This window comes from Cucumis sativus, chromosome 1 (assembly GCF_000004075.3).
Source record: "Cucumis sativus cultivar 9930 chromosome 1, Cucumber_9930_V3, whole genome shotgun sequence".
In the NCBI taxonomy this organism is placed as follows: domain Eukaryota; kingdom Viridiplantae; phylum Streptophyta; class Magnoliopsida; order Cucurbitales; family Cucurbitaceae; genus Cucumis; species Cucumis sativus.
Window position 1 is genome coordinate 25,062,408 of NC_026655.2, and position 22,143 is coordinate 25,084,550.

The window sequence follows — 22,143 nt, forward strand, 5'->3', positions numbered from 1 at the left end:
ACGTAAACTATTTTTTTCTTCTTGTGGATAGTTATTTGTTTGTAGGAAATAGAAAAGCTTCTGATGGGGTGTGGCTTTTTATAAATAGGTGGATATATTAGGGACATGCAATGCATGACACGAGGAATAGAGAAATGATACGTGGCAGATTAGTGAATGGTTACTATTTTGAAAGTGCTTTTGTGGCTAAAAATGGTGAGATCTGTCTCAGACCAACCATGCATGTGTTCGTTGTTATCTTTTTGTACAAATTTTTTAAAATACATTTTAGTAGTGCTCAAGAATGAATGATCTGCTCTGATTAAAATACAGTAATTTTAAATGGGATAAAATTTTAGTGTAAATCTTGAGGTCATTACACTAAATTAACATAAAACTCAAATTTTTATGAATCCAAACTCAAAATACTTATGAGTTCTTTGAGGCATGGAGTGAAGTTTTAAATTAATGTACGGAAAGTTAGTGTGTGTTGACGTGTAGAATTGTTTGGCCTCAAGTTAGTAAATATGTGGTTTGGGATGAAGAGTTGATTTATCTATCCAAATTTTCAATTTAAAACACACAAAATTATACTACGTTCACTTACATCGTACGTGGAATGTACGTGCGTGTTAGAAGAAATGGTAGGTGATCAATTGTTTCAGGTATAAAGATCTTTTCTAAAATAACCAACTTAAAGAAGAATCACGACTATTTGAATGATTATGAATAGTTTATAAATGTATTTCTTTTTCAAATTGCACTTTAGAACAACTTTTCATGAACATATTATTTCGTAAAACCCTCTTTCGATTTTTTTTTCATGTTTAATTTCTTTCCACAAAATATAGTTTGTTAGATCTTGTGAATGAGGTGCTACTTTCATAAGAAATCTAATTTGTTCCTGTAGGCAATCACTCAAGAAACTCAACCTCAAGAAACTCATATACTAGAGTGATAAAAATTAACTTAAAAAATAATATGAAATATGAATTCGTTGGATTCAAATTCTCAAAGTCCCAAGTAATCATGAGGTTCATGATTCATGGTTCAGAATGAATTCTGACTAAAAATAGAACTTTTCAAGACTTCTCTAAAGTAAAGAACACAAGTTGAAAAAGTAGGTGTTTGGACTTGGACCTCTTGATATCCTCGAATAACATTTTGTTCTTCCAGAATCATGCAAGAACTTGCTGTATTAAATGTACATAACATGTTTTGATTACATATATGTCATTTACATTTTCCACATTTTCCACAAGTGGCTCGTCTCTAAACAGGAAGCTTGGATTCTCAACTTATTCTACTCTCAAATCTAGACAGCAAATTAACAAACAGTTTCCTTGTCTCTTCAACTGTACGCCATGTTTAATGCCTCTTGCCTGGCTGAGTCGAAGAGTGAAGTCGATAGATACCTTTCACCGAAGCTCGGAAAGACCACCTGGAAGTGAAAACATCGATAGGACACTTCAAGATTGATTTGTGTGGAGAGAGTTAGCAGATGTTTTACCAGAGTTACAAGTAGTAATAATATTATTATAGTGTCAGGATGAGTAAGTGCCCATTTGATATGTCAAAGTGAAGAGATTTCTATGAAAATTGGACCTTGAACTGAGAACCGTTCTTAATATGGGATAGTAACATAAACTTACAGCAATGAGTTTTCCTTCATTCTCGGGTCGTTTTGCGACTTTGATCGCAGCTGCTGCTGCAGCACCGGATGAAATTCCCACCTACATAGGTAGCTCAAGTCACTTTTGGCAAAGCATTTGATTTTTGTATAGGTAGTCAAAATAGTTCCAGGATGATCCGAAAAGAAATGTTAGGATACCAGAAGGCCTTCTTTTAGAGCAAGTAGCTTTGCAGTTTCAATCGCTTCCTCACTTGATATCTTACACAACACAGATAGTAAATTAAGGTTAGAAGTTGTAGCAAAAAATTTAAGTGCACCGTGAGAAAAGTTACAGGTAATGTATTCAAACTTATTAGTAAGTAGGCCAGGTGATAAATTTTAAAATGTATTCGAAGTTTGAATAATTAATGGCAATAGCTAAAACGAATGTTGCTAAGAGTATTTAGAAGATAAAGTGAAATAAACGTAAGAAAGTTGAATAAATTAAATGGAACATTTAAATTTTTTAAAACCAAAACAAAATAAATATACATATGCCTTTTTCAGGAAATAATTGTTGCCATAGAATCAGTAAAGAGAGTATTTATACAATTCAGGAAAATGCCAAGAACTTCAAGAAATATCCTAACAAGATCATATGTACTTCCTTCGATGTGCTATAATGATCGTGTTTCTAGTATAATTTGGAGCTTTAGAAGTTTTATATATATATATATGTTTTGTTTTGGGATTGAAATACAAGTTTTATAAAGATGTTCAGATTGTAACCTATGGTTAAACATATCAGAATGGGGTACTGCAGTATGTACGGATCAGTATAAGCCTAAGCTAGTAACTCAAAATGATGAGAATGAGTGGCTGCCAAGAACAAAATTTAACTCCTCATCAAGATTAATTCTAGCCACTGCTAGTCAGTTCTGTGACTTACTTGAATAACCTCATCGAGTAACTCAACGTCTAGAATTGAAGGGATGATACCAGCACCAATCCCTTGTATGAGATGGCGGCCTTCAATGTAATGGAAGAGCATGTCAATGGTCAGAACTTGATGAGGACAATAAAGTATAGAAACAGCATACCAGTTTTCCTCGAAACATCTTAAAATGGAATGCATTTGTTTCAATCCACACTATACTCAAAACCTTTGAGGGGGAGCCTAATATTTTCATTATCATCATCCATATCATCGATATTCACATGAGACCCAGCGAGCAGACACCAGACAATGAATACATAATAAAATAAAATCAGCAGCAACAATAATAATAGCACAAGAGTTTGAACATGAGTTCTCCTATAGTAACATAACATGTTTAATCACTACCCCCAACCCAAAAACTAATTTATTTTGAACAAGAAACAACTTCACGTTGATATTAGGACTTTATGCTCAAATGCCAACTTGCATCTAGGAAAAAAACTAGTGTATTTCTTTTACATATGGAATCAAATACAAGATCCTATATGGACGGAAGACAACCAATCAATACGGAAAAATATATAAGAAATCCAACAGTTAATAAGAAGTTTCTTGCAACATATATATACCCAAAACTCTTTTGGTTCAAAGATGGTGTCTCTTTCATTATCCTTTATGCCCGTTAATCTTACTACAAAGTTGTATCATTTTCCATTAGTGTCTCTGGAATTAGTTTTTGTTTATGCCCTTTGTTCTGAAGTAATGTTTTATAAGAAGCACGGACACAAGATATGACACGATACACAACACGTCTATTCTTAAATTGTAGGACACATACATGTAGGGGACACATTTCTTTAACCTAGAAACAAAATATATTCACTAGAAATGTGCAAAGTTAAGTGAATTAATGATATCTGACATCTTGAAAGATATAAAAAGGTCCCCTATTACTAAAGGATGAAGTTGCCATACTAAGACTTTAGGATCGATCAATGTATAAGGATTCAATCTATAATTGAATTGAATTTTCTTTTCAAAATAATAAGTTAAATATTTTCCTTAGTTATGTACAAGTCATGTCTGAAATTAGAAAAAAGTATATTTATTTTTAGAGTTAGGTGATATATAATTAAATTCGTTTCACTCAGCCACTTAAACCTAAGATGGTATTAAAGCAGGTTGTTTCTAGAGATCCAGTATTCAAACTTCTCCAATTGTTGTTTTCTCTACAATTAATATTCATTCCCACTTGTTGGACCTTATTCATATTTTGAGCTCACAAGTGAGGAGAAATGTTTGATGATATATAATTAAGTTTGCCTTCACCCTTAGCTTAAGCTTTTGGGTCAATCGGTGATTTAAAATTTAGCATGTAGGAAGAAGAAAAGGTATGATGGTTTTTGGTGGGTTGTTTTAGCTGAGTGTCTTCATAGGAGAGGTTCCTAACTCTCTCGTTTCGTCCTTTTTTGTTTTTGGCAATGGTCGTCCTTTTGGTTTATTGACAACTATTGATAGCATATCAACAATGACGTTCTTGCTCTGTTTGTGTTTATGGTTCTATTCATGTGTTTTTGAAGGTGAGTTCTTAAGAGGGGAACCCTAAAAATATCTGAGTCACATTTTCATCCACTGCACCCCTACAATGCTTACAATTTGCTGCCCCTTTTGGTTGGTCAGTGTTTCTCTACAACAATGTTACTGCTTGGCTGTCTTTAATCCTCATGGCCATTCGAGAAGGTAAAGAAGACTTTGTGGCTCCACTTCAACAGAGCCTTCATCTAGGTTCTATGGAACGGAAAAAAAAGGGAAAATATTTGAAGACAGAAACTTCTTTTAAAGCTTCGTTTGATCTCACTTTTGTAAGATTGTTGGCTTTATGTTGATGTACAAATTTATCCACCTAGAAATTATAGCTTAAATTGTCTCGTATACAGTTGGAGATGGTTCTTGTAATTTCATTGAATGATTTTCTACAAAAAAGAAAAAAAGAAGAAAAGGCCACTTACAAATATAACCAAGTTTATAGTGTATGTGGAAGTGTTTTATACACCGAAATCATCTTTGCAGAAATTCATTGATTTATCCATATAATTTGTAAACTAATTAACCCAAAATTTAAAGGAGTGAAGAAAAAGGATATGAAGAGCCTGTAGCAACGAACTCACCGGGTTCTCCTCCACTTAACACTGCACTTTCAACTGGTTCTACTCCATATACCTGCATTGGTAACACCTTTGACATTTAGGATAAGTTTTGGAGTAAATAGATTGATTTTTTTTTTGTTAATTAAATGAACTTTCAAAATTTTCATGGTTACTTAGCCAAGAGTGATTTTGAAAATTGTAAGGACACTATAGTGAGTTTGCACCGTTTTGAAAAGAAATATATGGTTAATGGAAGCACCATTTCTATGTGCACTTAAAAACAAATCACTTAGTACTTCTGAGCACTTTAATGTTATTGTATATATATATATATATATATATATATATTCTTGAAAACACAAACCATTTCATTGATGTGGTAAAATGTACAGAAATTTCAAAATCACTCTTAATTTTAACCAAACATTATTGAATTTAGAAAACTGCTTTTGATGGAGTGAAAGATGAACTAAAAGTCCTTTTTGTTCTTCAAAAATTATCTCAAACTCATTCTTGAAAGTATTTATGAAAAAACGTTTTCCACTAAAAAAACTCTACTATCTAAAAAGGCATCCCAAACTCACTGTAATCACAAACTATAAAGAGCAACCTTGATTTTTGGGTTCTGCTCCTTAAGGAACTTCCCTGCACCAGTTATTGTCCCCCCAGTCCCAATCCCAGCTACCAGAGCGTCAACTTTACCATTTGAATCTTTCCATATCTCCACCCCAGTTGTTTCATAGTGAATCTAATGAAATTAGAAATAAATAACTAAATTATTATATTTTCAACTGATCAAAGACTGATACAGGAGCAACCATGAAATCTGATGGATGGATATATCATATATCAAATTACCTTTGTATTGGCAGGGTTGTCAAATTGCCTCATAAAGTATCCATTGGGTGTGGATTTTTCAAGTTCCTCAGCCATCTTTAGAATTTCCTCACCACTCATTTCCGGGTCGGGGATACGTAACTCAGCTCCAAAAGCAAGTGCTAAAATTCTTCTCTCCACGCTGAAGAAAGCTGGCATTATGAGAATAAGTTTGTAGCCCTTGATTGCTGCAACCCATGCCAGTCCAATGCCGGTGTTTCCTGCTGTGACCTCAATGAGAATACTCTTTTGACCCCACACACAAACAAAGATTCAGTTTCCATAATCTCAAGCTTTTGAAAACAGAACTGCAAATCTTGTAGATTCCTAGTTTGACCAACATAACTAATCCAACTGATTTGCAATTTTCACTCAAATTTGTAATGCCATCAACACAGGATGCAAGTACAGCTTTCAAACGCAGACCTGGCTAATTCAAGAAACTTTGCTAATTTCCAACCAAAACTGTAACCAGCTTAAGATAATGGTGAGTGACACAACTCGTTAAGGCCCCATTGTTTTAAGAGATCCATGTAATTTAATATTAGCGCCTTGCAGGCGAGCTTAGAGATATGAAAAGACTTGTAAATATATTAGATGAATTACATTTATGAATCCTCACATATATTTATTACCAACAGCAAATATAATAAAGTTACATGAAAAAATGATAATATACTAAAAAATAGTTTTTAAACAAAATCCTCTAAAGCCAAATATACATATATTGAAAAATGATAAAATAATAAAAAAAAAAAAAGAAATTGGTATACGCAGTTTATACTTCAGAACAATGAAAAAGATTTCATGCAAATTTTGCCTAAAGGTCTCAAATTGCCTTAAGTAGCCCCTGACCAAAGCGATCCATTAAATACATCCTAACTTATACCCATGACTTTGTTTCTATATATACAACATGTATTGCATTTTGATGCCTACTGTGTAGTTTCAAGTTCTTAAGTCTCTATTACTTGCAGACTGAGATTAAAAATTGAATGATCTACATTTGCACGCGGTACACTATTAATTACCTTGCCTGGTGTTATCAAACCCTTTTCCTCTGCGTCTTCTATCATACTGAGACCAATCCTGCAATCCAGAGATATAAAAAGAAAACAGAATATGATTTCACTTTATTTATTACTATTTTTTCTTTAATGAATTCACTTTATTAATGGATAATCTATTTACCGGTCTTTCACGCTCGAACAAGGCTCCATTGACTCTAGTTTGGCAGCGATCTTTGCATAGCAATTGTCTACAATTTTGTTGAGATAGACCATAGGGGTATTGCCTATTAGCTGCAGGACAATAACCATCCATCATGAGAAGGGAAAGAAGAAAGATAGTCTAAAGGGAGTGAATCAAGAAAAAAGAAGAGCCGAAAAGGAAGTCTAAAGCATAAGCAGCCAAGGAAGTAGATATTACTTCAGTGGCATCAGCCTTGATTGCACACTTGTCCTCCATGAGTATAGTTAAGTTCCTTTCTGCATAAAGTACAAGCGAAACAAGTGAAAAGCTAGGTAGAAAATCAGAACAACAAAAAAAAAACAGTAAGAACTCACACAAAATAACATAAGAAGTAAGACCCACTACCTACAATTTTCTTATATGGGTAATTTAACCAAAAGCTAAATAAATAAATTGGTTGGCCTGGTGATGAATAAGGAACAATGTAAATAGCAAGGAACTTAGAAGAAATGAGTTCAAGTGGTAGCTGTCATCCACCTAGAACTCAAACATTACGTGAAAATAACAAGACTCCAAACTCAACCATAGCGGTCATCCACCAACAAGATGCCTTCCACACTCATAAATCAAAAATACATATGACTGTGAGGAGAACAAGCTCCAAAGAACCTCCAAGATGGTAGGGACTCGGAAAATCTGGAGTTGACTTTGAGCGAGGCAAAGCCTTCCAACAATTTGGAGGAAGGCAGGCTTTGACGTAAGATGAAGAATTTTCAAGGATATGAGGGGAAAGCGATGAGCAATGGGAAAATGAACAAAAACATAGAAAGCTCCCATGAAATAATAAAGAACAAAGTGGCATATAAACGATATGAGCAGCTACAAAAGGGGAGCAAACATTTTTTGAGTTGATGAAGTCAACACAATACATTCTCGACCACCAAATAGCTAAAAAAAATAAATTAAAACCACCATCTGAAACCATCATCATTGATAATCCATACAAAGAAACAGAGAAATCAAAAACCCAGATGACAAATTGTCCAAACCATAGAAAAACAAAACTTCACAAACTCATATCAACAGAAATCCAACAACATCAAAATTTAACCAAAAAAAGCAAAAACAAAGCAGCATACCCAAAATGGAACAAAAGAAAGAAGAGTAACGGCCAAAGCTAACTCAACTACCTTCAGAGTTATCAGTCAATGAAATTGATTTCAATCAACACAGCCACTACAAGAAAAAAAAAATGGTAAAGCTTGTGGAAGTGTATGTATAATAATAATACAACATAGAAAATGGGGGAGGAGCTTAGTCAACGAATTGGGTTAGGTAAAAGCTCACCAATGGAAGTTGAAATCATAGCAGGAGAATAATTGTTGGATTTCAATGGTTGCGGCGTCATTTCTTGCGCCATTGTACTAATCAAGAGAGAAAAATAAATAATTTGGGGGTAAGGGGAAGGGATTTATGTGGCTAGCCTGTTCACTAATCTTTTCACATTCAAACCACAGAATGAATTATTGAGAATCTTCATAGCTAAATTCATTTGGGTCCGTTTGAGTTTATCGAAAAAGGCCAGAAGAAAAGGGACGAGAAACGCGCCAAAGCTAACAAAATGTGTTTGAATAGTAAAGATTAACGTCATATCAAAAACACATCAAAGATCATAAATTTAAACATTATTTATCATAATCCAAAGTCCAAAATTGGATTAAATTCCACTTTATTTTCATCATTTTCACATTTTACAGTTCTATTTTTGTTTCGCTCCAATTGAACACACTTTTCAGCAAATCTCTGATTTTATGTTATCACCCTGATTACATTCCAAATATTTGATTATATTTATAAATATTTTGATTTATTTTTCTTATATTCAAAACTACAGTTCAAACTTTTATTTTTAATCTTGTATTTAATACATCTTAAATTTATTATCACAACATTATTGAAATGGACTATATAATAATAACAATCAGAATGGAAAAAAATATTTTTATGCAAATATATCCTCAAAATTTATAGTGAAAATGTTAAGAAATAAAGAAACTTTCAAAAATTAAACACTAATAAAGTGGTATAGTATTTAAAAATTAAAATTGAATATTTAAAAATTTATTGACTAAACCATGAACGACGATCAAAAATGTCTTCTAACAAAATTGTGTATAAAAGTAAAAAATTTGTGAAATAATCGTAAGTCTATCAAAAATAAATGTTTTATCATAAATAAATCTATTGATGTACGGTCGAGTAACGGGTAAAAATAAAATTGGGTTGTATTTGTAAATATATTAAATTTAGTAATAGGAATAGTTAACTTTTAAAATCAACAATGATATTATAACGACGTAAATATAAGAAGATATATGACGAAATAATAACACAAAAAGTCACCACTTGGGCTCACACAAGCTCCAATAACAAGACATGAACTTCAAGATAATCAACAGTTTCGTTAATGCTTGTGGATAACGAAATTTTTCCACAATCAGTCTACATTGTGACATTTGCCATTTCTCAAGAAATCCTCCAAATAAGAAACCAGAAGTGTAAGAAAATGAATAAAGCCAAAACCAAGGAGGCTGCCTGTCAATTTTCCGGACACAAGAATATGAATCACTTGAGCCCCACCAAACAAAGGCAAAAGATATTATCATCATTTCAAGCTCCACACATCACCTTCTCTGAAGGGTTTTTCAGCTAAACTCTTGTGGGGTTTTGTTGATATCAAGGTTTGTTTCTTTCAGATCTTCTTCAGAGTTATTTTTCCCCTCTTTTTGTACGTTTATATATATATATATATATATATCTAAAGGTTGAAATTGGATTATTTTCTTTTTCTTCCATTTTCCATGTTCGTTTCTAACTGAAATCGGTGGTAATAGCTAGTTACCTATTTGATGTTGAAACTCTTTGTTATCTCATCTCAAGTGTCCCTTCCTCTACTTGATTCTAGACAAAAAATTTATGGGTTTGTACTAATTTTGCCAATAATTTCTTGAATAGATTGTACTTTTGTCTCTGCATTTTCCGGGTTTCATCTATTTTGTCATTCCAACTTAAAAGAAATTTCACGTCCATCTTTGGACATAAAATTATGCTTCTGTTTAGTTTTTCTTGTTAATGATATTTTTTTTTCAATGAGTAATGACATATCTTCTCGATTAAGAGGACTAAGAGGTCAGATATTCAGATAATCTCCACTATGGTGTTGTGTGGAAACGAATGAAAGTATTAAAAGCGAATGCAAAATAGAAACCGGGTTCAATGTTTATGGACATAATTGAAACTTTGAACTGCTTTCTGCGTCAATCTAAATTTAATAGCTTTGTACTTGCAAATTGCTATTGTTTCTGCTAATCTATAAATTATGGGGAAATTTTAGGTCTTGACATCTGGATTATCAATTGCTGGACCTTGCTCTTTGAGGTATTATTAGTATATGAAGAAAAAAGTATCCTTGTATTGATGGCTGATGTCTGAATAGTTCCCATATTTTTCTTCTTTGTATTTCTGTAACCCTATTTACTTGTTGATTTGCATAAAGTTTGAAGAACAAACTGAAAGCATGGAAGAGATCAAGGGTGGAATCAAGAAAGATGTCACTGAAGTAATTTTCTCTTTCTATGAGTTGGTTAACTTAGTTTCAAACTTCAATTTACATTCTTGTTCTTGACTTCTTGTATTTTGCTCACTTAGACAATTCCTCTTTATTTTTTGTCTTCTGAGTATGGTTGGGATTCTTGCAGTTAATAGGTAATACTCCAATGGTATATCTAAGTAAAATGGCTGATGGTTGTTTTGCTCGTATCGCTGCTAAATTAGAGACAATGGAGCCCTGTTCTAGCGTCAAAGACAGGTCAGAGCCCTTTTTTTGTTTAATAAAAATTAAATTATCATACTGTAACGTCCGTGGTCTCCATTTTCATTGCTGCTCTCACAACGGAAAAAAAGCTTAAACAAGAAAATATAAGCATTAGAGAAATTATAAGCTTAATTTTTTAGGAAACCGAACCGTTATCTAATGAACCTAATATCTACTAAATTTTGCATTAGAATATGAGGGGTTTTTGAGATATGAAGTATACAAATTTTCGATGTAGGATCGGGCTGAGTATGATTGAAGATGCAGAGGATAAGGGCCTGATTACACCAGGGAAGGTAGTGAGCAATGCTTCATTTCTTTCGTCATCATTTGAAGAAATTAGGCTACCACTTGAATTGGCAATAGATTTTTGTGTTTGATGTAATTATAATGCCTTGTCAACCAAATTTCTAAACTTGAAGTCATATATTTGATCATCTGCCTGATCCGTCTTATATACATATATTTCTTTTGGGAAAAAGACTGTCTTAATCGAGGTTACGAGCGGTAACACGGGCATTGCACTGGCGAGCATTGCAGCAGTGAAGGGCTATAAACTTATTGTAGTTATGCCAGCTTCATATAGCCTCGAAAGACGAATGCTGCTTCTAGCTTTCGGAGCCGAACTGCACATCACAGACCCTGCAGCAGGGCTTGAAGGGCTTCTAAAGAAGGTTGAGGAGATAATGGTAGTCACGCCCAATAGCTATTTTCTGAAGCAATTTGAAAATCCATCAAATCCAAAGGTTTGTTTTGTTTGGTTTTGAGATCTCAAAAAGAAATATAACTCTGTTTTGAGTCATTTTGCATCCATTTTTGTTTTTTAGATTCATTATGAAACCACTGGGCCAGAGATATGGAAAGACTCGGGAGGAAAAGTCGATGCTTTGGTTGTAGGGATTGGAACTGGAGGGACAATTACTGGTGCAGGGAATTTTCTCAAGGAACAGAACCCAGACATTAAGGTTCCATTGTTAGTTTTTTTTCCATGGAAACGGAAACTGGACACTAGAGCCTGATTTGATAGTATTTTTACAACCCGAATAATTGTCAAATGAACCCTAGGGGGAAGTCATTTGATGTTTCTTTAGGAAAGATGAAAATCACTGTATTGAATTGTGAGAAAGCAAATGCAATTTTCAAAAAGTAAACAGAATCAAACGAGGCTGAAGGGGTCATTATTAAATGGGCCATTGATGGATAATCCTGATCTTTTGTAAATTTGTAGGTTTATGCAGTGGAACCAGCCGAGAGTGCTGTGCTAAGTGGAGAAAAACCTGGTCAGTTCCCATTCCACATTAATTTTCTTTGGGTGTTCCAAATTTTTTTAGAATGATTGTGCAGATGTTTTGTAGAGTTGCATTTGGCTGTGATAGATATCAATAAAAGTTTGAATTGTGCCATACTTGCAAAACAATTGTGCCATATTTTTTTAGGTTGTGCAAGATTTGCTATTATGTTATGTTCCCATATATTAATGGTACGGAATGATTTGTTACAAAAGTTTGTGTACTGTCATTTTTATGATTATAGGCAAGCATCTCATTCAAGGAATTGGGTCTGGCTTCATCCCTCCTGTTCTTGATCTCAAAGTCTACGATGAAATTATTCAGGTGAGCCTTGAACATGCTTGTCCAAAGAAGTTCTTAATAATGATATCATATAGTACTTTTTTAAGATAACTCATTACGTTTTCATATACATTTTCATTCAAATGTTGGCATAGAAGATGAAGCTTCCTTTTCTCCACTCAAGGTTATAATGTCTTAACCAATTGAAACGTTTACAAGAGATGAGGTTTTCTCTCAAACTTATAAAATAATCATTCAAAGTAGAATGTATCAATACTCTCTCCATCTTCCTCGTCATATGCATTTAACCTTTAGTTGGCTCTCGACGTGAATCCAATCTTACACATTGAATATTGAGTGTAGTTTTTGTAAGTAACTTCCACTTTGATACTATTTATTGGTGATAAATGGTCATATTCTCACTAACTTAACCTATAAGTTAACATTCGATCCCTTCAATAACTTTAACACTTGTGATTGGTAGAATATCTTCCCATTTGCTTTACAATTTTAAGTACTCTTGTAAGAGAGTAGTTCAAACGTCTCTAACTTGTTAAGCGGTTTTGTTTTTCTACATGCTCTTCTAACATAGCATCACTAGTAAGCAGTAAAAATTCATTTATTTACTTGAGATAGAAATGGATTTGGATGTTTTCAGATCTCAAGTGAGGAAGCAATTGAAACTGCAAAGCTTCTTGCAATCAAGGAAGGGCTCCTTGTATGTTACTTCAATCTATATGAGGACTTTATTTTTTGTATTTTTTGTGAAAAATATAGACCGTTATTTTTTTGGCTTAAAGTTCATAACTCTTATTTTTGCCTTTTGTAGGTGGGGATTTCATCAGGTGCAGCAGCAGCTGCTGCAATAAAGGTTGCAAAGAGACAAGAGAGTGAAGGAAAACTTATCGTTGTAAGTCATGTTATCTTCATCGTTTAATTTTTTAAGTGTTTAAATAAGTGTAAAGAAATATGTTTATAAACACTTAGAAAGTCAATTGAAATAGACACATTGAGTGAGAACAAGTACCGCATAAAGATTAGGTTAAAAAACACTTCTATTTCTATGAAACTATTATTTAACCATTTGATCCCTACCATGAAAAATCCTATCGAAATTTAGTGGAAGTTTTATTATGTGACGACTTTAGCTTATGTAGTTTACGAGTACTTAACAATAATGTTTTTTAAATAAAATATCCATCCTATAAAATATACTTGAGGTTGACATTTTTTTTGGATTTTTTTATTCATCTTTAGGTCGTCTTCCCAAGCTCCGGCGAGCGATATCTGTCAACGAAACTTTTTGATTCAATCAGGCATGAAGCAGAAAATATGACTTATGTATAAGTTGATTCATTCGAAATTTTCACACGTACATGTATCAATTCAATCTTGAAATTCGAATATATTGTTGAAGGAAAATAATGATAAGAACAATTAAAAAGGTAAATTGAATTAGACTTTGCGTCTATAAATTACTATTAGTAGATTATGTTCATGTAATTAAACTTTTTAGTTTGCTAGTTCCACTTCCTTTATTTATTGAACTCACTTATTTTATTCTGTTAAGATTGGTTTGTTGGGTTTGCATTAGCATCTATCTTGGTTATGGCACTGTTAGATTGGCTGCTTTTTGGCGTAGCATTGCAGAAAGTCCAAGGGATATACTGAAGACCTTCCGTGGTGCTATAGTTAGTAAAGTGTGACTTTGGTAAGAAGAATTGTTGAAAATGATACATGTGGATGATAGAAGAGAAAGGAGTATACGAGATACTCCGTTGTTATATTGCAAGTGGCTATTGATTAAGTGGGAATTGACCCTATCATTATTATGACAATTGTTTTTATACAATTTTTGTTTTGATGTATGAAAGTCAGTCCATGGTCAGTTCGTTTACTCAACAATTACTATATATATAGTCTTCTATCGCAGGTCACCCCGTCAAAGACCTTTAGATGTAGATATGTCATCGAACTTTCGTAACAGTATATACTATAAGTGTAGGTTTTGTCAAACTTGTTTGTTTTCAACATTTCTTTGACTGGGAAAATTGGAAGGAAGATATGGGAAGTTCATGATTACAAGCTTCTGTCTTACATGATTTTGTACTAATCAAGAGAGAAGAATAATCTGGGAAATTCATTTGGGTCCGTTTGTGTTTAAATAATAAAGATGCATTGTCATATATATAACACATTAATCATAACTTTAAATATTACTTTAGTGACAAAATGCACTATCCAAACACTCATTTCCTCTATCATTTTTCGCCTTTCATTTGTTGTAATTGCGGGTTATACTTCAAAATATTTCGATTCATTTTCTATATTTGAAATCTACTCTTTTATTTTCTTTTAATTTTAATCTATGTATTTAATACATGAAAGAAATTATTGAAATTGATTAAATAATAATTATTATTATTTTATAGAAAAAAAATATTTTTACGTAAAAACCTTAACAAATAATAAAACTAAAAAATATATTAAAATACTCATTAAAGTGATATAGAATTTTAAAGTTTTTTTTTTTTTTTTTGAATGATAGAGGATAGCAAATTTGACAAAATATTTATAAGCTATGACAAAATTTTAAATTCTATTTAATAACAAACATTTGATAGACAAGAATATCCTTGTATCAATGGTATTGATAGCCCGTGATAGAAGTCTATCAATTTCTATCATTGATAAAAAAATTTATTATAGCTTGTAAATAAATTAATTTATTTTGCTATTTCTAAATTTTTTTTTTTCAAATTCAAAAAATAAAATTTGAATATTTAAAAATGTATAGGGCAGCTTCTTTGGACCAAAATGCTTCTTAACAAAAAGATATATAAAAGTAAAAGAACTTGCAAAACAATCATAAATCTAAAATTTAAAAAAAAAAAAAAAAAAAAAAAAAAAACCTTTTATCATAAATAAGTCTCTCCACGATAAAGTTAGAGTGACGGATAAAATTAAAATTGTGTTGTATTTACAAATATAATAAATTTAGTAGTAGCAATAGGTTAACTTTTAAAATTGGGCATTTGCAAAAATAGCAAAAATATAATAAGAGAATTCATGTTAGTACATTTTATAAATTATAAAAGTAGCAAATTTAAAACTGATAACTCTTCCATAACTTTATGATAGTCGTTCGTTTAGTCCTTCGATATCGTTAATTATGTGTCATATTTGCAATATGCAAAAAGGAAGTGGTATAAAATATTCTTTTCTATTTTTTTTTCATTTGTTACAAATTTTCTTTTAAAAACAATAATTATGTGTATATCAACGTAAATAAAAACAAAATCTACAGTAGAGATGACCGATATACTCCTAGTCTTACCTAATCATTCCTAAGTATATATAATACAAAGATCACCACGTGGGCTCACACACAATCTCCAATAACAAGATATGAACTTCAAAATAATCATCAGTTTCGGTAATGCTTGTGGATAATGAAATTATTCCACAATCAGTCCATATTGTGACACTTGCCATTTCTCAAGAAATCCTCCAAATAACAAAGCAGAAGTGTATCGTACCATTATTGGCCTTGCCCAAGAGAAAATGAATAAAGCCAAAGCCAAAACCAAGGAGGCTGCCTTTCAATTTTCCGGAGACATTGCAAGAATATGAAGCACTTGACCCCCCAATAAAGGCAAAAGATATTATATCATCATTTCAAGCTCCACTCATCACATTTTCTTAAGGGTTTTTGAGCTAAACTCTCGTGGGGTTTTGTTGATATCAAGGTTTGTTTCTTGATCAGAGCTCCTTTTTCCCTCTTTTTGTATTTTCTTGTATATCTAATAGTTGAAGTTGGATTGTTTTCTTTTTCTTCCATTTTCTTTGTTCATTTCTAACTGAAATCGGTGGTGATAGCTAGTTACCTATTTGATGTTGAAACTCTTTGTTATATCCCATCTCAAGTGTCCCTTCCTCTACTTGATTCTAGACAAATTTTTGTTGTGTTTGTACTAATTTTGCCAATAATTTCTTGGATGGGTTTTTACTTTTGTCTCTGGCCATTTTGTGGGTTTCTTCTCTTTTGTCATTTCAACTTAAAAGAAAATTCACTTCCATCTTTTGGACATAAAATTATGTTATGTTTGGTTTTTCTTGTTAATGGTATTTTTTTTTTTTATGTCTACAAGGTATGTCGTTCATTAGTGTATTTATCTTGTTCATTATATTATACTGCATGAGAATTGAGCTAAAATCATCTAATGGGCTACATCATAGTAACAAAAAGGGATACAGTGTCAACGAGTAATGACATATCTTCTCGACTAAGAGGTCAGATATTCAAATATTCTCCACTCTCAGATGTTGTGTGGATACAAATGAAAGTATTATAAGCGAATGCAAAATAGAACCACGCTTCAATTTTTATAGATATAATTGAAGCTTTGAACTGCTTTTTGTGTCGATCTAAATTTAATAGCTTTGTACTTGTAAATTGCTATTGTTTCCGCTAATTTAAAGATTATAGGAAAATTTTAGTTCTTGACCTTGCTCTTTGTGATATTAGGTATTATAGGGAAACTTTGAACTCGATTATTAATTGCTAGGACCTTGCTCTTTGAGGTATTAGAGGTGTTCACGGTTTGATTCGGTTGGATGTGGTTGGTTTGGTTTGAAGCTGAAACTACATCGAACCACAAAATGCAAAAAATCTCATCCAAAACCGAACCGAACCGGTCATCTGTGTTAAACTGAATCAAAACCGAACCGTTTATGCATAAATAAAACCGAACTGAAATCGAACCACTTATGCATAAGTATTAGAATTAAAATCCTTTAGGAACATTATACATAAACAAAAGTCCTACAATATTACAAACATAAATTAAATTAATTTGTACAATAATTAAGTAAAAGACATAGAAGTTTCAAACATTGTCGACATTTTGTCTAGTTCCTGCAATGTACAAAATTTTAATTCGATATAAGAATTAGAAACATGATTTTTCCAAGTTTTAGAATGAAAATAAATTGAAAAGAATGAAAATAAGGGTTTGCATGCCAAGAGGGTGTCGTCTTCGTCTCCCTATGCTATTCGAGTTCGAGTTCGAGTGTCGTTCGAGTTCCACTTCCAATACCGTCAACTCTAAGTAAGTTATACTTATATATTTAATTATTTATATATATATAACTATTTTAAATAAAGCGGTTCGGTTCGATTTTAAAATCGGTTTAATGTCTAAAACCAAACCGAACAGCATAAGAAACCGTTTCAGTTTAACACAATCCAAATCGAACTGCATGCATTGGTTTTCGATTTCGATTCAATCGCTGTTGGGTTGCTGTTTAGTTTTCAACTGTTTGAACACCCATGAGGTATTATTTGTATATGAAGAAAAAAGTATCCTTGTTTTGATGGCTGATGTCTGAATGGTCCACCATGTTTTTCTTCTTTGTCTTTTTGTAAACCTATTTACTTGTTGATTTGCATAAAGTTTGAAGAACAAACTGATCGCATGGAAGAGATCAAGGGTGGAATCAAGAAAGATGTCACTGAAGTAATTTTCTCTTTCTATGAGTTGGCTAACTCAGTTTCAAACTTCAATTTACATTCTTGTTCTTGACTTCTTGTATTTTGCTCACTTAGACAATTCCTCTTTATCTTTTGTACTTCTGAGTATGGTTGTGATTCTTGCAGTTAGTAGGTAATACTCCAATGGTATATCTAAGTAAAGTGGCTGATGGCTGTTTTGCTCGTATCGCTGCTAAATTAGAGACAATGGAGCCCTGTTCTAGCGTCAAAGACAGGTCAGAGCCCTTTTTTTGTTTAATAAAAATTAAATTCTCATACTGTAACGTTCATGGTCTCCATTTTCATTGCTGCTTTCAAAAGGGAAAAAAAGCTTAAACAAGAAAACATAAGCATTAGTATAAATTATAAGCTTAATTTTTTAGGAAACCGAAACGTTTATCAAATGGAACCTAATATCTATGAAATTTTGCATTAGAATGTGAGGGGGTTTTGAAATATGAAGTATACAAATTTTCGATGTAGGATCGGGCTGAGTATGATTGAAGATGCAGAGGATAAGGGCCTGATTACACCAGGGAAGGTAGTGAGAAATGCTTCATTTCCTTGTCATCATTTGAAGAAATTAGGCTACCACTTGAATTGGCAATAGATTTTTGTGCTTGATGTAATTATAATGCATTGTCAACCAAATTTCTAAACTTGAAGTCATATATTTGATCATCTGCCTGATCCGTCTTATATATATATATATTTCTTTTGGGAAAAAGACTGTCTTAATCGAGGTTACGGGGGGTAACACGGGCATTGCACTGGCGAGCATTGCAGCAGTGAAGGGCTATAAACTTATTGTAGTTATGCCAGCTTCATATAGTCTCGAAAGACGAGTGCTGCTTCTGGCTTTCGGAGCCGAACTGCACATCACAGACCCTGCAGCAGGGTTTAAAGGGCTTCTAAAGAAGGTTGAGGAGATAATGGAAGTCACACCCAATAGCTATTTTCTGCAGCAATTTGAAAATCCATCAAATCCAAAGGTTTGTTTTGTTTAGTTTGAGATCTCAAAAAGATATATAACTCTGTTTTGAGTCATTTTGCATCTATTTTTGTTCTTTAGATTCATTATGAAACCACTGGGCCAGAGATATGGAAAGACTCGGGAGGAAAAGTTGATGCTTTGGTTGTAGGGATTGGAACTGGAGGGACAATTACTGGTGCAGGGAATTTTCTCAAGGAACAGGACCCAGACATTAAGGTTCCCTCGTTAGTTTGTTTTCCTCGGAAACGGAAACTGGACACTAGAGCCTGATTTGATAGCTTTTTTATTTTTGAAAGTTAAGTTTATAAACACTATTTTTATCTAAGAATTCCTTTCATTTGTTCTCAGTTTACTTGTTTAAACTCCAAGCCAGTTTTGAAATCTAAAAAGTAGGTTTTCAATGAACTTGTTGTGTTTCAAACTTGGCTGATATTTCTTTGGGATGGATGAAAATCATTGCAAAGAACAGTGCGAAAACTAACAAGATTTTCACAACCCAAACAATTATCAAATGAACCCTAGAGGGAGGTCATTTGATGTTTCTTTAGGAAAGATGAAAATCATTGTAATGAATTGCAAGAAAACAAACGCAATTTTCAAAATGTAAACGGAATCAAACAAGGCTGAAGGGATCATTACCAAATGGGCCATTGGTGGATAATCCTGATTTTTGTAAATTTGTAGGTTTATGCAGTGGAACCAGCCGAGAGTGCTGTGCTAAGTGGAGAACAACCTGGTCAGTTCCCATTCCAAACTTCTTTTCTTTGGGTGTTCCAAATTTTTTTGGAATGATTGTGTAGATGTTTTGTAGTGTCACATTTGACAGTGATAGATATCGATAAAAGTTTGAATTGTGCCACACTTGCAAAACAGTTTTAGGTTGTGCAAGATTTGCTATTATGTTATGTTGTCATATATGCACATTTACCAATTTTATTAACGGTATCAAATGATTTGTAACAAAAGTTTGTGTACTGTCATTTTTATGATTATAGGCAAGCATCTCATTCAAGGAATTGGGGCTGGCTTCATCCCTGCTGTTCTTGATACCAATGTTTATGATGAAATTATTCAGGTGAGCCTTGAACGTGCTTGTCCAAAGAAGTTCTTAATAATGTAATGATATAGTACTTTTTGAAGATAACTCGTTACGTTGTCATATACATTTTCATTCAAATGTTGGCATAGAAGATGAAGCTTCTTTTTTTCCACTCATGGTTATAATGTCTTAACCAATTGAAACGTTTGCAAGAGATGAGGTTTTCTCTCAAACTTATAAAACAATCGTTCGAAGTAAAATGTATCAATACTCTCTCCATCTTCCTCCTCACTTGCGTTTAACCTTTAGTTGACTCTCGACGTGAATCCGATCTCACATTGAATATTGAGTGTAGTTTTTGTAAGTAACTTCCACTTTGATACTATTTATTGGTGGCAAATGGTCATATTCTCACTAACTTAACCAATAAGTTAACATTCGATCCCTTCAATAACTTTAACACTTGTGATTGGTAGAATATCTTCCCATTTGCTTTACAATTTTAAGTACTCTTGTAAGAGAGCAGTTCAAACGTCTCTAACTTGTTAAGCGATTTTGTTTTTCTACATGCTCTTCTAACATAGCATCACTAGTAAGCAGTAAAAACTCCTTTATTTACTTGAGATAGAAATGGATTTGGATGTTTTCAGATCTCAAGTGAGGAAGCAATGGAAACTGCAAAGCTTCTTGCACTAAAGGAAGGGCTCCTTGTATGTTACTTCAATCTATATGAGGACTTTATTTTTTGTATTTTTTGTGAAAAATATAGACCGTTATTTTTTTGGCTTAAAGTTTATAACTCTTATTTTTGCCTTTTGTAGGTGGGGATTTCATCAGGTGCAGCAGCAGCTGCTGCAATAAAGGTTGCCAAGAGACAAGAGAGTGAAGGAAAACTTATTGTTGTAAGTCATATGTTAACCTTCCTTTGCAAATAAGATGAAACATTTAATTTTTTAATCAAGTGTTTATAAGTGTAAAGAAATGTGTTTATAAACTCTTAGAAAGTTAATCCAAATAGGCACATTGAATGAGAACAAGTACCACGTAAAGATTAGGTTAAAAAACACTTCTATTTCTATGAAACTATCATTTAACAATTTGATCCCTACCCTGAAAAATCCTATCAAAATAGTGGTAATTTTCTTATGTGAGAGTGACTTTAGCTTGTGTAGTGTACAAGTACTTAAGAATAACGTTTTTTAAATAAAATATATATCATATAGAATTTATCGCATATATTTGAGGCTGACCTTTTTCTTTTGTGTATGGATTTCATGATCCATTTTTAGGTTATCTTTCCAAGCTCCGGCGAGCGATATCTGTCAACGGAACTTTTTGATTCAATCAGGCATGAAGCAGAAAACATGACTTGTGTATAAGTTGGTTCAGTCGAAATTTTCACACGTTCTTGTATCGATTCAAATCTTGAAATTTGAACGTGTTGTTGAAGGAAAAGAATGATAAGAATGATTAAAAAGGTAAATTTAATTAGACTTTATGTATATAAAATAATAGTAGATTGTGTTCATGTAAAAATATGAAAGTTTCTAATCTTTCTTTGACTGCTAAAACTTAAAGAGATATGGAAAGTTCATGATTAGAACTTCTGTCTTACATGATTGTGGTCGAGGTTTAATGGGCATGGTGTTGCTTAACACCTGCTTCAGTTTCGAGACATGAAAAACAGGATGAATGGACACTTCAACCGATAACTCGAGCTTGTAGGCCATATTCCCAATGTGTTTGAGGATCTAATGAGGTCTATAATACTTGGGGGTGACAGCTTTTCACATCAACGTTTCACTACTGTGGCTTGCTGATATGGTGGTGATCGAAGTTTCAACTACACTCATTCTTCCCCCTCTTGCTCAATCTTGCAGCGATGGCGATCATCATACATGTCTTCATCTGTTGCTAAGCCTTACTCAAATGAAACTTGAGATCTTAAATAACACAATATTCCAAGGTTTAGTGTACAATGTGAGTTTACAATAAATAATTAATTTAAACATTTGATTTGTTTCCTAAAATTGGCATATAACAATAAATAATTAAAAAGAAGAAAAAGGTTTAGTGTCTAGGGTTTGGAATTGTCTTATAACAAGAGAGGTTCGTAAATATAACGATCATACTAAAAATATTAACATGTAAAACAACATTTTAAAAATTTAAATAGAGTAAAGTGTATCGATGATAATGGTTTGTCTCTATTTATTTGACATAAACAATCGATTGTTTATAGATCTTGTACTAAGAAAAAAAAAAAAAGATGACAAATGGAGAAGAAGAAAGAAATTTTGGAAGAGAAAATAAAGAAATTGGTAAATATTTACCTACAAAATTGTAATATGGTAAAATGAAAAAGAAATAATATGAAGAAATTAGTA

At 32.7% G+C, this 22,143-nt stretch overlaps 3 protein-coding genes across 12 annotated transcripts; 2 read left to right on the forward strand and 1 right to left on the reverse strand.

The window, feature by feature from the left end:
• Positions 1-1,091: 1,091 nt before the first annotated feature.
• Positions 1,092-8,365, reverse strand: LOC101218750 (cysteine synthase). Of its 5 annotated transcripts, none has more exons than XM_011661642.2 (12): positions 8,093-8,355; positions 7,885-7,981; positions 6,983-7,041; positions 6,746-6,855; positions 6,586-6,643; positions 5,537-5,800; positions 5,289-5,426; positions 4,700-4,751; positions 2,541-2,620; positions 1,811-1,870; positions 1,632-1,712; positions 1,092-1,420 (listed from the first exon to the last, which is right to left on the reverse strand). In XM_011661642.2, exons 3-12 carry the CDS (start codon positions 7,019-7,021, stop codon positions 1,331-1,333), a joined length of 972 nt encoding a protein of 323 aa, XP_011659944.1. In that variant the 5' UTR covers positions 7,022-7,041; positions 7,885-7,981; positions 8,093-8,355; the 3' UTR covers positions 1,092-1,330. The 5 variants fall into 5 exon arrangements, 4 of the variants coding, with proteins under 4 accessions (XP_011659944.1, XP_011659945.1, XP_004135663.2 ...); XM_011661643.2 differs by having other exon boundaries at positions 7,936-7,981; positions 8,093-8,354; XM_004135615.3 differs by lacking the exon at positions 7,885-7,981 and having other exon boundaries at positions 8,093-8,357.
• Positions 8,366-9,194: 829 nt separating this feature from the next.
• Positions 9,195-13,741, forward strand: LOC101219222 (cysteine synthase). 4 transcript variants are annotated; one of them, XM_011661645.2, is made up of 12 exons: positions 9,195-9,486; positions 10,140-10,183; positions 10,302-10,364; positions 10,504-10,613; positions 10,858-10,915; positions 11,102-11,365; positions 11,447-11,584; positions 11,848-11,899; positions 12,153-12,232; positions 12,849-12,908; positions 13,020-13,100; positions 13,448-13,741. In XM_011661645.2, the coding sequence occupies exons 3-12, from the start codon at positions 10,323-10,325 to the stop codon at positions 13,535-13,537; spliced, it is 975 nt and encodes a 324-aa protein (XP_011659947.2). In that variant the 5' UTR covers positions 9,195-9,486; positions 10,140-10,183; positions 10,302-10,322; the 3' UTR covers positions 13,538-13,741. The 4 variants fall into 4 exon arrangements, 3 of the variants coding, with proteins under 3 accessions (XP_011659947.2, XP_031740022.1, XP_031740020.1); XM_031884162.1 differs by lacking the exon at positions 9,195-9,486 and adding an exon at positions 9,515-9,533; XM_031884160.1 differs by lacking the exon at positions 9,195-9,486 and adding an exon at positions 9,914-9,934.
• Positions 13,742-15,635: 1,894 nt separating this feature from the next.
• Positions 15,636-21,370, forward strand: LOC101216358 (cysteine synthase). Of its 3 annotated transcripts, XM_011661646.2 has the most exons (11): positions 15,642-15,939; positions 17,647-17,709; positions 17,850-17,959; positions 18,207-18,264; positions 18,452-18,715; positions 18,796-18,933; positions 19,402-19,453; positions 19,713-19,792; positions 20,407-20,466; positions 20,578-20,658; positions 21,046-21,370. In XM_011661646.2, exons 2-11 carry the CDS (start codon positions 17,668-17,670, stop codon positions 21,133-21,135), a joined length of 975 nt encoding a protein of 324 aa, XP_011659948.2. In that variant the 5' UTR covers positions 15,642-15,939; positions 17,647-17,667; the 3' UTR covers positions 21,136-21,370. The 3 variants fall into 3 exon arrangements, 2 of the variants coding, with proteins under 2 accessions (XP_011659948.2, XP_031740042.1); XM_031884182.1 differs by lacking the exon at positions 17,647-17,709 and having other exon boundaries at positions 15,643-15,939; XR_004216070.1 differs by lacking the exons at positions 20,407-20,466; positions 20,578-20,658; positions 21,046-21,370 and having other exon boundaries at positions 15,636-15,939; positions 18,796-19,012; positions 19,713-19,798.
• The last annotated feature ends 773 nt before the right edge of the window (positions 21,371-22,143 follow it).

Coding starts and splice junctions, on each gene's coding strand:
- LOC101218750 (XM_004135615.3), bottom strand. CDS start 8,165: ATGGCGCAAGAAATGACGCCGCAACCATTGAAATCCAACAATTATTCT. Junction 7,042..8,092: donor TATGATTTCAACTTCCATTG/GTGAGCTTTTAC, acceptor TACTTTATGCAG/AAAGGAACTTAACTATACTC. Junction 2,621..4,699: donor GTTAAGTGGAGGAGAACCCG/GTGAGTTCGTTG, acceptor ATTACATTGAAG/GCCGCCATCTCATACAAGGG.
- LOC101219222 (XM_011661645.2), top strand. CDS start 10,323: ATGGAAGAGATCAAGGGTGGAATCAAGAAAGATGTCACTGAA. Junction 10,916..11,101: donor GCCTGATTACACCAGGGAAG/GTAGTGAGCAAT, acceptor TTTGGGAAAAAG/ACTGTCTTAATCGAGGTTAC. Junction 13,101..13,447: donor GTGAAGGAAAACTTATCGTT/GTAAGTCATGTT, acceptor ATTCATCTTTAG/GTCGTCTTCCCAAGCTCCGG.
- LOC101216358 (XM_011661646.2), top strand. CDS start 17,668: ATGGAAGAGATCAAGGGTGGAATCAAGAAAGATGTCACTGAA. Junction 17,710..17,849: donor TCAAGAAAGATGTCACTGAA/GTAATTTTCTCT, acceptor TGATTCTTGCAG/TTAGTAGGTAATACTCCAAT. Junction 18,934..19,401: donor AACAGGACCCAGACATTAAG/GTTCCCTCGTTA, acceptor GTAAATTTGTAG/GTTTATGCAGTGGAACCAGC.